The sequence below is a fragment of the Cavia porcellus genome, unplaced genomic scaffold (assembly GCF_034190915.1).
Source record: "Cavia porcellus strain 051 isolate PalLab524CR breed Dunkin Hartley unplaced genomic scaffold, mCavPor4.1 scaffold_19, whole genome shotgun sequence".
NCBI lineage: Eukaryota > Metazoa > Chordata > Mammalia > Rodentia > Caviidae > Cavia > Cavia porcellus.
In genome coordinates, this window is record NW_026947502.1 from 12,847,037 (window position 1) to 12,861,731 (window position 14,695).

Below are 14,695 nucleotides of genomic sequence, written 5' to 3' on the forward strand. Positions count from 1 at the left end.
AGCCCAGCTGCGTTCAGAGTTTGGAAAAACATTTTGAATACTTCAGCTCTGCCAAATTCTTGGTTAAAGAAGGATATCCTTTAATTTCTTAAGCCATTCGTATTCTAGGTGAAATGTAATCCATGTGTCCGTGACACATTGAAATCAGCAAGTCAGGGAGACGTGGTTCACTAAAAGTGTTGGGATACTGTCTAAGCCTTCCTGAGCTTCACTTTGATCCAGGAAATTGACTTTTGCCAACAACAAATGAAGCTCCTGACAAGAAAGGATCAAAGGAGCAGTTCTTTATCCTAGATAAGAGCTGAAGTCCACTCCTGACCCAGAAGGAAGCTGAGGAGGGGAGGTGGGGGACTCCAGGGCCTGAGTGGTATTCAGGGTTTTGCTCCAAATCGCTTCGTATGTCTCCCAGATCTCTCCACAAGAGAAGGGTTGAATAGGAGATGGCAATTCATTCATCCTGGCTATGGCAGAAAACATTTCTATCTGGTAATTCTCCCTTCCTCTGTTCCTCTAGCAATATACAATCCAAACAGGACTGAACAGAAAGGAGAAAATTAGAGATTAAAATCATTCCAATAACAGTGAATGACAGTTAATTTTCCAGGCTGTAGCTTTGTATCTAGGACAACAAAAACAATCTCCTTTCTCACAATGTCTCTGAGATATGGAGATTAAAGTCAAAAGTATTGCTGGCTATTACAACTTGTAAATCACTAAAATGTCTAAATATGCCTTGACAATGATTGTTCCCCATGAGGTTCAGGAAAGAAAAACAAATATTCATTCTTATTAGCTAGACTTGTATAAACAGAACCTCTACCTAACTGGGGCGGCACACAATGAAAGGCGGGAGACCGGAGGACACCGTTTCCTTTCTTACGCCAAAACTTCCATCCCACCATCATTTGGCCTTAACAAGGGCAGCATGCGGAAGTGTTGAGAATCCCAGAATGCATCTTGGAGATGAATACAGAGAAGTGCAAGGCCCAAGGGCCTCTGGGTGAAGCTGCTTGCCTGCTTTTAAAGGTGACCTTGTGACACAGTGATCCTCCTCACTGTTCATGTGGTCAGTGAACATCTGGACGTAGGCTCAACAGGTCAATGTGCCCTCTCCTCAGGAAAGGGGAAGAAAGGACAGAGCTAGCCCTTATCTCCCTAGAGATGTCTCCCGGGATGCCTGCAACCAGGAAAATGCCATTGGATTTCAGCCAACAAGCTTTCATCAGATGTGATCCCTGGGTTGACGAGGCCGTCCTCGGAGCATGGGGAAACTACACAGAGGGGGAATATTATGGATGTTATCCCACAATTGGGGGTTGTGAAAAAAGCAGCATATAATTTCTGCCCTGTAATTTGCCTCCTTGTATTTTCTCCTGCCTGAACAGCTGAGTCTTAAGGGAGCAGCTCACCAACTTCGAAGTCAAGTCCCATGGCTTAAGGCTGCATATCCCTTCATTCCAGGGAAGTCTGCACAGCTGTAACAAAATCCCTGAGGCAGGGAGTTCTTTTCTATTTTTCAACTTACACAGTGTTCTTTAAACAGATCATGAAGGAAGAAGAGCTCTTGAAACCTAACAGACAAAAGCCCAGTTTATAGATGAGAAAGTTGAGGCTCAGGAAGGCTGACTTCTCTGAGCTCAGTGCTAGATCCCTCAATCACAAGTAACCTACTTGCAACAGCACTGTGCACCAATGTGTACAAACTGTGTGCATGTATTTCACAAATGTTAAACAGCATAATAAACGTCACATGCACTTTTAATAGAGCAGAGTGTTATCTTCATTACATCAGAGGTGCCTAAGAAAAACAAGTTGTAGAACAGCATGTCTGCTTTAATCTCATTTCTGCTACTCTTTCCTTAATTAAAATAGCCCTCTGTAGCTGCGTCTGGGTGGCTGTGTGCAGAAATAGCCACAGGCTCCTTGCTCCTTTTGGTGTGCATAGAAAAGATCAAGCATTGGGCCACCAAATGGTTAACAATGGACTCTCCCATGGGTGGGAAACTTTCATTCTTCATTTATTTGGCATTGCTACATGTTTTGCAATGAGTGTGTGCTGCTTTTGTAATTTAAAAACAGTGGGCAAGAAATTACTGTATTTGCCGTTTACTAAACCAGAGAGACAAGTCAGACAGATGTGGGTGCCTCTGTCTGCGCCAGCTGGTCTCATCCTCTCCAGGGCTCTACGACATGGGACCCTCACGCTACCCCAGGTGAGGGCAGCAAGGCTTTCAGAGGACACCCAGCTATTAAGAGCAGTGTCTGAATGCAGGACTGGCAGATGTGCAGATGTACTCACAGGAACCCAAAAGAGTCACTTCTTTACAGCTACACTCCACAGAGCAAAGGGAGTGCTCTGCTCACCGTGATGCCAGCTGCTTCAAAGCAGAGCAAAGGCTGCTGGCTGCTGTGCTGTGGAATCAAGGCTTGTCTGCAGCCTGTCCTGAGGCTCCCTGGCCACATCCCCTGGCCTGGCCAGGCCTGGCCCCCATGCTCCTCCATCCTCACCATTCTTGGCAATGATGCCTCCATGTGTGAATTCCATTAAAGGCTTGCTCACTGCTATTTTGGGCCATGCATTAGCATGTGGGTTTTGATTTGATGGGAGAAGGTCAGACATCTCAGAACAATGAAAAAATTAAAACACCCCCACGCGTACACCAGAGCCCCAGAAATCTTTATGTCTATTGCTCCTGGAAGAACTGAGAATCCAGGACGTGGAGAAATGGGAGGCAGAGGTGGAAAGGCATAGATATCTTCATGATCTGTGGCCTCTGAACTTGGCCGTTCCCTCCTCTTGGCAGGGTCCCTCTCATTGGTCCACATCGCTTGTTCCTTCAGGTCTCAACATAAATACTGAACCAACAAGCTTCCCTGGCCACCACTCACCAACCACGGCCCCCTTGTCCCTGTTCTGCCTGAGCCTTCACTGCATTTGTCATCTGACAAGCTGTACACCCACTTGCTTGCTGACTGTTCCCTGGGACCTGAATGTAAGAACCCTAAAGGAAAACACTGTTTTCCTCACAGCTTTATTCCTAATACCTGCACTGGGGCCTGGCACGTTACAGACGCACAGGAGAAAAGAACGAATGAGTCGCCTGAGGAGGTTAAGAACCGGAGACTGAGAAATCACACGGCTGAGTCTAGGGCCCCCTCCCCCCCGGGGTATCACCGGATTACAGAAACTTCAGTACTACGACTTGAAAGATCAGAAAAGCATCGCCTCCACGCCAAAGCTGTGTTGGATCGGAGGTCACACACAGCATGAATGAGAGGCCTCTGGGAAATAAACACACTAGGAAGTTGTGTGCAGTTAGAGTTCCGCTCACTGACACTTGTCCAAAAACAAAAAAGTTCAACTTGGATGAAAATAGCAGGAAGCTGTCCTCCAGGGACACCTGGTGAGGTCATATTGCTTGGCTCTGTTGCTTCCATTTTTGTCAGGCCTCCTGCCTTCTGCTGACTCAAGCAGGCCAGGAACCACATGCAGCTGTGCTCGGCGCCCTGTAAAACAAGAAGGCTGTTCCCGCAGTCCCACCAGGCAGAGGGCAATAAAAATCACAGAATAGTTGACCATTCACCTTGTGTCCAGCAAGCCCTTCATTCACAGTCCTTCACCTGGGCCTCACAACTCCAGACCTAACCCATGAACACAAATGATCCCAGTCTCTCTTCTCTGGCTTTCTTGCTGTGTGACCTTACATAAGTGCCGATCCCTCTCCAAGTCAGTTTCTATATCTATGCATAAGACTATTGCATTCAGTGTTTCCTAAGGCATCTTCCTACTATAACATCCTATGAGCTCTCACAAAAGTTCCAAAACAGGATGAAAGGACAGGAGCTCAAGGTCTGAGATCAATTTCTGAGGATGTGCCCCTAATTACACTGCCATCATCACCTGACTAGAAGAGGCTTAAAGCCCAGACAGATGTCCCATCCAAGGCACAGTAGGTCAAATTAGACACAGGCGGCAACAGGGAACATTCAGCTCAAGGTGGGGATGCTAAAGCAGGATCCTTAGGGGAGCTGTCAAGTGCAGATCTCCTAAGGACCACAGGAAGACACCCCAATGAAGAAGCCAGCACAAGGAAGACCTGCACCCTCTGAGGACATGGCCAGCCAGGTTGGTTCTAGGAAAATGGAAAGAAACATTTCAGTAAGCAGGAAAAGGTGGGTCTCATGCCAGAGGAGAGCAGCAAATGACAGGAATGCTCATCTTTTTGACTTCTGAAGGCTGCCATACACTGTACCAGCAAGAGAGGAAAGATACAAACAAAGCTCCCTGCATGCAGCAGCGCCTGAGCTACACTGTAACCACAGAAGGGACACTACTCATCCTCCTTTGCAAGTATGCGAAAAACCCAAATTTGGAATAAATTACAGCCTCCCTGTTCGCCCAAGCCAAGCAGCCATTCTCACCCCTCTGGACATGGGAAGGCCCTGCTCCGTCCCCTTCCTGGCAGCAATGTATCTGATTACTCATCGGCTTCCAGGGGTTTTAGAGACTGCCAAGAGGCGACAGGCAGCTCTCCAAACCATGCACCCTTATCTGTGACATCTCTGTGGGAGACAAAAGTGGAACTATTGGTAGAGTCCCTCGGCCAGGCAAGAAGAGCTCATCAGTCAGACAACCAGGAATGGCTGAAGAATAAGCAACAAACATAGCCCTGCACTGTGCAGACCTGCCTCCCTAATGACCTGAGTCAAGGCACAGCTACACCCGGCAGCAAATCAGTGTGGAGGTTTCTCTGAGCCAGACTCTTGCCCAAGGTTTGGGAGGTTAAGAAGCTGGAGGAGCTGGGCCCACTGAAGCCAGGAGACAGCTAACAATGCCCTTCGTGGCAAAATCCTGGATTTAGTTAACCACGGATAGATGGAACAATTAGGATTTGAGGTATCAAGTCCCAGTACCCTCCACTTGCCTCCCTCCTGACTGCTGTTTTCCTCTAATTGCTTTTACTTCCTGCCTTGTGCTGGAAGCAGTAAACCAGCTGCTTCCCCAACTGACTTATACACACACACACACACACACACACACACACACACACACACCCGTGTGCTGCTGTGAACTTCCAGAGGTACCGGAAATGCAGCCCTAGGAAACTTAAGCAAGATGTTAAGCAGTCCAGTAACTTTACAGCAAATAAGAGACTGTGGAAAAACTCCCTTTGCAGGATACGCCCCCAAAGGGACCAAGGATTGAGAGCTTGGAATCACTCCATTGAACGCTTCATTCCAAACAGCAACACCTGCTTGTGTCCAGCACTGACATCGAAGTTAACCATTTTTGTCTCAGGCGAAAGAATCCACTTACTCATTCTTCTCGAGGTCCAGGATCAGTTCTTGCCCCTCCGCCGTTACCCTGAGCTCAGCTTTGATGGGATGCTAAAAGCAACAACAAAAGAAAGTCAGTTCCTTAAAAGCAGGGACGGAGGATCCCAGGGACAGGCATGGGGTCTAGCAGGGTGCTTGCTCAGGGACTCACAGGAAGGAAGCAAGAAAAGGTCAATTGCCTTTCCAGTCCCAGAATCGGCCAAATCCTTCCCCCAGCTGCTTTCTCCTGAGAAGCAGAGCGGAGGAGCTCCAGGCTGAGATGCAGTGGAAATGCAGACCTGAAGTCTGCCAAAGCGAAACACAGGAAGATGTGGTTTCCAACAGTAAGTTTCCCAGGAGTCAGACCTGGGTTCCGGGGCCAGCTCTGACACCTGCGCTTTGTGAGCCTGGATGTGATACCAACCCTTACTACGTCTCCATTTCATCTTCTATAATAAAAAGATAATAGTAATAACCTTATGAGGGTTTCACAAGGATTAAATGAGATAATGAATGTACACACTGTAGCACTCACACCCTCAGTGTGGCTCTCCCTTGATAGCAGAATTTTATTTTATATCCACCTTCAGCTTGGAAACCCCAATCAGCCCAGAGGTGGCAACAGAAAAGCATCTCAAATTGAGGTTTTAAAAACCCCAAACTAGCTGTATTTTACACATGAGCAGCTCACTAGTAGCCATACGTGCTACCCTCCATAGTAGAACATTTAAGATAAACAAAATGGCCAACAAATGAAAAATATGTTCAATATCTTGGTAAATTATACAGCTCACCCTCCCCAAAACAACCACATTAAAAAAGATACCTTAAACACACAGTGACAAAGCTTATTTAAAACCACAAATCATAATGCAATGGAGCATGCTGTAAAATGGGCATCCTCCCCCTACCACTGATAATATAAATTGATACCAATACTCTGAAAACTACTTCTGACAATATAAAGCAGGAGTTTTTAAATGTTTAGACCATTTGACTCAAGACTGTCTGGAAAAGAGCCAGAGATATAGCTCAGTGGGGCAGTGCCTGCCTGGCAAGTACAAGGTCCTGAGTTCGATTCTCAGTACCCAAACAAAACAAAACAAAAAAAAATACTGTCTGAAGGGAACTAAAAGCACAGGCAGAGATTTATATATAGAAGCTATTACTTATAATAATGAAACAAAACCTAAAAACCCAAAAAGAAAGAATGATTTTTTTGGTACAAGCACATTTATTTCATAGGCTTAAAGTTTCCACTAGAAGGAGGGTTCTGAGTAGGATCCCCATGAGAGCTCTTTGTCTGGTTTTGTTTCGTTTTGTTTTTTGAGGCAAGTCTCACTAAGTAGCCCAAGCTGGCCTTGAACATCCCACCTCAGCCTCCTGAGTGCCAGGATTAAGGGTATGTGCCACCACGCGAAAACAATGATTAATATCACGGATTTATATGATTTACTAGACAGTCATTAAAAACAGTGACTTAAATTTTTAAATGATCGAGAAAGTAGATGCAGAAAGCAGCAGATCAGCTGGGCGTGGTGGCGCACACCTGTCATCTCAGTACTCAGGAAGCCAAGGCGGGAGGATTGTTGTAAGTTCGAGGCCAGCCTGGACTAACAGTGAGTTCATGGCCAGCCTGAATTACATGACAAGACTCTCCATCAAAATAACTAAATAGATAAATAAATATTAGATAATTAAGGCTCAAACTGTAACACTGTGTGTTTTATTTAAAGGGAAAAACGTATAGAGAAATAAATCTCAAAAGTTACAAAGTTTTTCTAGGTAATAGGAATATAAATTTTCTTTCACACATCTCTATATTTTTATAATTTTTTTTCATTTATGAAAATGACTTTTATCTCTTTTTACTTTACTATTGTGGATAATTTTAAATAATTTTTTTTTGTCTTTTTGAGACAGTGTTTTACTATGCAGTTCAGGCTGGCCTTGAAGCCCAAACTGACCTTAAACTCACAGCGAAACTCCTGCCTCAGCCTCCCAAATGCTGGGATTACAGGCATAAGCCACCATGCCCAGCTGTCAAATTTAAAAGCCAATTGGTAATGGGCCTGCACACTTTGGTAATTCAAGTTAAAGCTGCCAAACTTCTCTGAAAGGAAGAAATCATTTACCTTAGAACGTTTACAAATTTACAATTTAAAACAGCACAGATTTTTCGGTGTGTATTAAATATAATTTCTCTAACTGGAAACCACGGAGCTGATAAATTCTTAAAACCTTTTCAATCCACAGAAGTCCTTGCTAGGATGGAGCATCTACTATTGTTAACACCAACTTCAAAGCTCACCAGTAGCTGGCTCTGACCAGTCTGGGAAGGGAGGGTCGCCTGCTTTGCCGCCTCTGGCCAGGGCTGCCTTTTCTAAGCACACGCCTACGTACTCATCCGGGCCTGTACATCCCTAAGACTTTCGGGCACCCAAGGGTGCTGATGAGATCTGAAGATCTGAGCATTCCAGCCAAGAGCCCTTGGCTGCCTGCTCCCCAAATGCCTTGTTCCCCAGCTTTAAGAAGGCACATTTCACAGCCACGATAGAGAAGCTGGGTGAGATGCATCCCCAGTCACTTCCACCAAGAGATGCGTTTTTAGTTTCTGGTGCCCTGATTTAGCTCTGCCAACACCTGTTCTCATCATGTGGCCTTTTATTCTAGGAAGTTCTGGAGCCGGTGCCTTGTCCAATGACACTTTGCACCAGGGACACAGCCCCCAGGGGCATCTGAGAAGGAAGGCAGAGCCAGGCTGCAGCAATGCTCTCCCTGAGAGGCTGGCAGCCAGTGACGGCCCATGTATCACAGCAGTCACCTCTCCCCTGCATGGACACAGCTGCAACAGGAATACTAATACTACATTTTACGTGAGCAATCCAAAGATAATTCTCTCTGTTCTGGAAGATGGTCAGACTCTTAATACTTAAAGTAAGACATTCTTGGCTTCCAGATAACAAAACAAGTAAAAAATTAAATTGCATTTTAAGGGTCTACAAGCTCCTCTGGTGAGCTCTACTTAGCAGCTTTCGCTCCTAACTCCAAATCTGGCCTAAGAAGGGGTAACTCACTCTTCACTGCCCCCTGGAAAGGGAGAAAAGTCCTTTCTCTCTACGACTAGATTAAATAAATAGTGCCACAGGTTACTGGAAATCTGTCCTGTATCTTTGCATCCCCTTAAAGTCTAACATTTAATGTACTGTGTTTAATTCACATTTAATAAATGAATTAATTACATAAGTGAGAAAAGTGACCCTGGAGAACCCCAGCTCCCTCGCTCTCTGTCCCTCTCCTCTCTCTATCACTCATTCAGCAAATATCCATGGTGCCAGGCACTGTGCTGAATATCTATCTCTACAGAATACAATGACCCATGCTCTGAGCAGACAATTGTTAGGAACAAAGACAGGATCTAGTCCTCTGCTTTGTTTCTCAGGTCCTTCCTGAGGATGCCGGGCATCCCACATCTGGAGGGAACAAAGAAGCCTCTATAAAAAGTATCAGATCCATTCCTCAGGCAATAGTGGCAAATCGAAATATCCAAGACCTGAATTTTTAAAAATAATCTGCTCTAGGATGGCCATCTATTAATCTGTCTGGACTTTTCCTGAAGCTATTTTCAGTCCTTCCTTGATAAAATGAGTTCCACACATGCACTGCTTTCACATGAAAACCGTCCTTGCTTTCTTTGCCCTGCAATTTTCTCTGTATGTTCTCTTAGTAAATCCAAGTTGAGGTATTAGGGGATTTGTCTGCATTACTCTTATCTGAAAGAATTCTGGGCATGTCTCCTTCCCATTCATCTTTCCAGGCTCAATGTGCACACTATCTAAAGCCTCTCGTGACGTATCTCCTGCCGCAATCTTGCTCCTGTATGTATCTGATAAATCACAGGCCATTTGAACCCAAAGAGACCTTTGAAACCAGCCCCTCTCCATAGCTCTCTTCATCTTTATTCCCTCTAAGATCCATTTTATAAATGAATTTTTAAAACTCCAGTTATTTGGAAAGTGGAAGGTCACATCGCATGCCAACAATCACTTCTCCTTTGCTAGCCTCATTTGAACAGCAAAAACAAGAACTAGAAAAAATATCCCAGTCACGCACAGTTCTTTACTACAAGAACAGAAGAATGTTTTCAGTCTTGTTCCTTGGTAAAGCTTGTGCATTTTTCGGGTGCTGTGGCCCAAGGAGTCTATAGGATTTTATGATATATTAAAAATAGTTTAGATTATCCTTTTTCTCTCCAAATACATTATCCCATCAATAAAACAAGGCATGCATAGAGTACAGCAGGAACAGCAAACACAATATTTAATAAACCCCTATCAAAAGTGATTTGTGTGACATCATCACATTTGTAATTAGTTTAAGTCAGGATTCATGCGCATTTTTATTTGCTCAACCAATAGCATTTGGCAATGTTACAGATGTTCATCACACACCAAAGGAAAGCCTCACGTGAGGTATCTGAAACCAACCAAAGTGGACAGAGCCAGAAACAGAACTAGTGGTCAGCCGGGCCTCTGGAAGAGCCATGAAAGGGAGACCCAAGCCTCCTAGACTCAAGTTTTCACTCTGGCCTCTGATAAGCAGAGCTTGAATCTTACCTTTTCATTCACGGGGCTTTCTGAAGTCTTCCACTGAGGTATTATGAGTTCATGCTGTGGCCAGAGGCTGCCTTCCTCACTTCCTCCTGCCAATACAAAACAAGTATCATGGTAATCTCAGACTTCCACATCCCAGCCAAGCTATGTGCAAACCTCCTGCACAGCCACTGTCACCCAGAAGGAACTGCCCATGGGATCGTCCCCTGACCTGCTCATTTGCAGGTGCTTGGTGTGTGCTCCAGGCCACTAACACACATGCTTCCAGGCGTTAGTGAGAGACTGTAAGTGCACAGGCAAGGTCTCTGTGCGTGCTAAGTACACCTTCAGAGGTGAGAAACAGAAAATCAACAGACATTCTCTGGTGGTGCTAAATGCCCTGAAAAAAAGTAAGACAGGACCATAGTAAGAGGCAGACACTGACTATTTTGAACCAAGATGATCAGCAAAGATGACACATAATTAAGACCTAAGAGTCCAGCAGAAGGCACCATGCAAAGACCTGGGGAAGAGACGCCAGGCGCAATGCTGAGAAATGAACTTGGCTTTATGAATAAGCAGAACACAGAGCTTGCTAGAATCAGCTAAGTGAGCGAGAAAGACCGTAAGAAATGTAGACACCAAGTCAGCTCTGGGTCTGATAATGCAGAGGCCATGGAAAGTATCTGGATTTTATTATAAATAGACCTGGAAGGCATTGGACGTCTAAATGCAGAGTAATATGATCTGTATCAGGTTTAGTGGAGAATGGGGGAGGGTGGGAAGAAACAGCAGAGAGCAGGAAGGCAAGGCTGCAAAGGTGCAGGAGCCCCGATGAGATAGGACAGTGGCTCAGACTGGGATGACATCAGCAGAGAGGAATGAAGTAGTGGGATCCTGGGTATACTCTAGAGGGTCAGCTCCTGGTGAGCTTCAGCTTCTCACTGAAGATAATGACATTCACCTGCCCGTCTCACAAAGCTATTGAAGAGTAATATGAAATTGCTCTCTAATCCTCAAGGCAATGTTACATTAACATGAGGTTCTTAATGACAATTGTGCATTTGTGTTTCGCTTGCCATTCTCCAAACCACTCTCACCATCCAGATCTGCTTTATTCCCCTGACAACCTGGGAAATAGCTAGTGTAGCCTTTCGCCTGTGCAAGAAAGGGGATTAAAACCACAAAAGAGACTTATTCAAGGCACTGCAGACTTCACACACTGGCTGTAGACCATCTTACTAAAACAAGAACTTCCTAAAACCAAAGCAAATCGGTCTCCACAAGAATTGGCCAAAGCCAAAGGGCTGGAGCCGAGGAGTCCAAATTCTATCATTTCAAAACCAAGCACATCAATCGCATACAATGTAGTAAGTGATATAAAAGATGACCGTAGTTGTTCTGTTAGAATGTTATGATTATGCCTGGTTACTAACTTTCCTTTTAGATAACCGACACAGGTATTTACAATCAACATATATCCTAAAAACATTCTCATTAGACTAACACTCGTTAAGTTGGGAAAAATCAAAAGCAATGCATTTATTTATCTCCAAATGTTTTCCAGGTTTTCTATGCACCAAGTACCACACTAGGAGCTTAATATCTATGAGGGAACAAGACAGGAGGCATAGTCCCTGTCCTCATGGTTCCAGTAAGTCTAGATTCTTTCCAACAATGCAAAAAAAGGATTGAATAGCAGTTAATGGAATATCTAACGAAATGACATGGGGTGATCAAGAAAAAAAAAGTAAACTACAGTCTCAATAATGGAGGGCCATATACTACATTTAAGAAAAAAAAAACTTTGAAACTTGGAAACAGAAAGGGACGAGTAGACTGTCTTTATTGTGTCATATTTATAGCACTGTTTAACATACCTCCCATGGGTTATCGACTTATCTGAGGGAAAGTACCTTGGGGCTTTTTATTTATTATTGTCTAAAAGCCTAAACCCTGTGAAGTTATATACCAACTAAACTAAAATTGTTTCAGTGTAGTAGAAAAATAGCAAAGAATAACACTAGTTCCCCTCTACCACCCCTTCTGTCTGACCTACTCACAAGATTCTAGGTCTTTCTCCAAAGCCTGTGTCACCCTGCTTTTCTAACCCTCCTTTGAAGAAGCTTTACCATCCTCATGGATACTGCATCAATGAAGCAAGTGAATACCACATTTGCAGGAGTCAAGCTTTTAACTTTTGAATATCCTGCTTCTGCAGTTTGTTGATGGATTTTAAGAGCTGTTAAAATCATGAGCTGTTAAAATACAGAATGTAGTGATTTGGGACATGCTTACCACATAAAATGCAACATATAAAACTACATATGATATGTTTCCAGTTTGATTAACATATATTTATAGAAATACAAGAAGATCAGAGGGGGTAAAAATCCTAAATATTAATAGTAACCGTGGACCTTGGGGTTAGGGGTAATTTTGCTCCTTTTCCACTGCTCATTACCTCCCAGGTATTTTGCAGCCTGTCTACCTTGCTGAGTGGTCCCTGGGGTCTCAAAAGGCGCCTAGTGGCGCAGTGACTCACTTTCCTTGCCTTTCTTCACGTTTTTCTCCTATACAAGACTAACTCAGGCCTCCTGCTGGATTCTGGAGAGATGAATAGCACCAGGGTCCCTCTGTCTCCAGGAGCCACAGGCCACAGGAGAAAAGCCGCCTTCCCCGGGCTCGCTGTGAAGGCCCCGTGCCTCGGTTTCCCTTTCAGGAGGATGCTGGAATCGCCCTGAAGCTCGCAGGGTCCGGACTGGGCGGGGAAGCCGGTCCATCCTCCACCCCACCGAGCTCCCTGGGTGTGAAAACCCGATTGGTCCCCGCCACGCCGCGGTCTGAAGTCAGCCCAGCCAGCCCGCGGAACGCTGCGCTTTCCGGGGCGACGATGACAGAGCCTGGGCACCGCCCCAGGGACCGTTCCTCACGCAGCATCTGCGGACAGCCCCGAAGGACGGGCCCTGGAGACGCCGGTGTCTGGGAAACCACTCGCGCGGCACCATCGGCTTCCGAGCTGGAAGCGTGAGTCCCAGTCCCGGCGCGGCACCGCAGGGGAAACTGAGGCCGAGAGAGGGCGGGTGTGGAGGAGCGAGCGGAGAGGGCGCCCCGGCTCCCAGCGCGCACAGAGCCCTCTCTTTTGTAGGCTCCGGTTCCCCAACAGTGCGATGGGTGCGCCGGACTTCTCTTCACTCAGAGGGTCCGGCCTGCTCTGGGCTCCGAAGTGCAGGATCGGAGATGCCCACTGCGCCATCCTACCACTCACCGCTCCCGCCGCCTCCCGGGGCAGCCGGCTTCCACCCCGCCGGCGCGCGGAACCGGAGCGCGGTGCCCAGGGCGCTCAGGATGCTCCGGGCGCTGCTCCGCGGTGGCCGAAGGGATGGACGCGGCGGAGCGCAGAGCAGCGACCCTGAGAACCGAGCGACCCGAGCGGCGGAGAGAGCGGAAAACAGAGGAAGGAAGGAGGAAGGAAGGGGGACGGCGGCACCGGCTGCTCCCAGTCCCCCGATCCCCACCGCCTCCCGAGACGCGCGGCGTGGAAACAAAGCCGGGCTGCAGCGCTGGGGACGGCGGAGCGCAGGCCTCGGGGAGAAGCGGCGAGCGCAGGGATCCGGTCCCGGTCCCGGTCCCGACCTGGTCCCAGGCCACCTCGCCCACCCGCCTGGGTCCCCCTGCGCCCCGACACTTACTTCTCATCCAGCCCGGCTCCCGCACCGCCAGCGGCCGCAGGGGCTGCAGGGCGATAGCCAGCAAGCACAGCCGGGCGGCGCCGGCGCCCCCGGGCATCGCAGCGGCCCCTGTTTGGGCTCACAAGCCCTGTGCCATGCCCAGCCCAGCCCGCGCGGGGTCGAGCTTTTGCAGCCCACGGCCCGCCTAAGAGCACGGCGGCCGGGCTCCCGGCCCAATGCAGCGACGCCCCGCCCCGCCCCGCCGCGGGGCTGGGCCTGAGGATGGAGGAGGAGGGGGTGGGGGACTGGCCGGAGGAGCGGCGGGCCAAACCCCTGCGGGGAGCCGGGCCAAACCCACGCGGGAGACCCAGACGACTCCGGGGACCGGGAACTGGCGGGAAAGGGACTCCCGAGCATCGGGGAGGGAAAGAGGCACGGGCGGATGCGACCTGGAGAGGACTGGGTTTCTAAGGGTTAAACCGGACCCCTCGCTGCTCAGGGCTATTTTATCCCGTCCAGCACTGTTGTGGTTCCCCTGGGTGATGGGCGACTCAGCTATGCTATCCCCAGAGCCCCCCACTCTTGGAGGCAGGCACGAAAGAGTTAACCCAACCCCCAGTCTCAGAGCACTAAGTGCTCTATGGAGTTGTGTTTTTTTAAAAAGCAGGACACAAATCCGGGAGCCATTCCTTCTGTCTGAGACTGGGGAGGAGTTGGAGAAGATCAGAATCCCAGAGGAGAGGACATCTGAGCTTGGAGAAGCAGAAGGAGAACAGTAAAGGAGGAAACAGCCTGGACAAACGCACCAGGGTGTGAAAGCCCAAGGGAGGTGTGGGCGGAAAACCAGAATTCCCGGATAGTTAGGGTTGCAGGGATTGGGTGGAAACGATCAACCTAGAAGGAATAAAGACAATCACTTACTGAGGCTTTATTATCTCTAGAATAAGAAAATTATGATGCCTCCTCCGGCTGCCATAACAAAATACCACAGGCTGTAGGTTAAAGAGGAATTTATTGTCACACAGTCCTGGAAGCCAGAAGTCCAACATCCAGATGTCACCAGGGTTGGGGCCTGTGAGGCCTGTCTTCCCGGCCTGTAGATAACTGTCCCTCACA

The 14,695-nt window shown here is 47.5% G+C and overlaps 1 protein-coding gene across 2 annotated transcripts in view; it reads right to left on the reverse strand.

Moving 5' to 3' along the window:
• Adam19 (ADAM metallopeptidase domain 19) overlaps window positions 1-14,470 on the reverse strand; it is an 82,354-nt gene extending 67,884 nt beyond the window's left edge. The window contains exons 1-3 of one of the 2 annotated variants that reach the window (XM_003473313.5): window positions 13,601-14,469; window positions 9,933-10,018; window positions 5,318-5,388 (exon numbers count right to left, since the gene is read on the reverse strand). In XM_003473313.5, coding sequence (XP_003473361.3) covers window positions 5,318-5,388; window positions 9,933-10,018; window positions 13,601-13,697 — 254 coding nt within the window. In that variant the 5' untranslated portion in view covers window positions 13,698-14,469. Of the gene's footprint in view, window positions 1-5,317; window positions 5,389-9,932; window positions 10,019-13,600 lie in introns of both variants that reach the window. The other variant, XM_013156099.3, reaches the window with a different exon arrangement.
• Window positions 14,471-14,695: the final 225 nt, after the last annotated feature.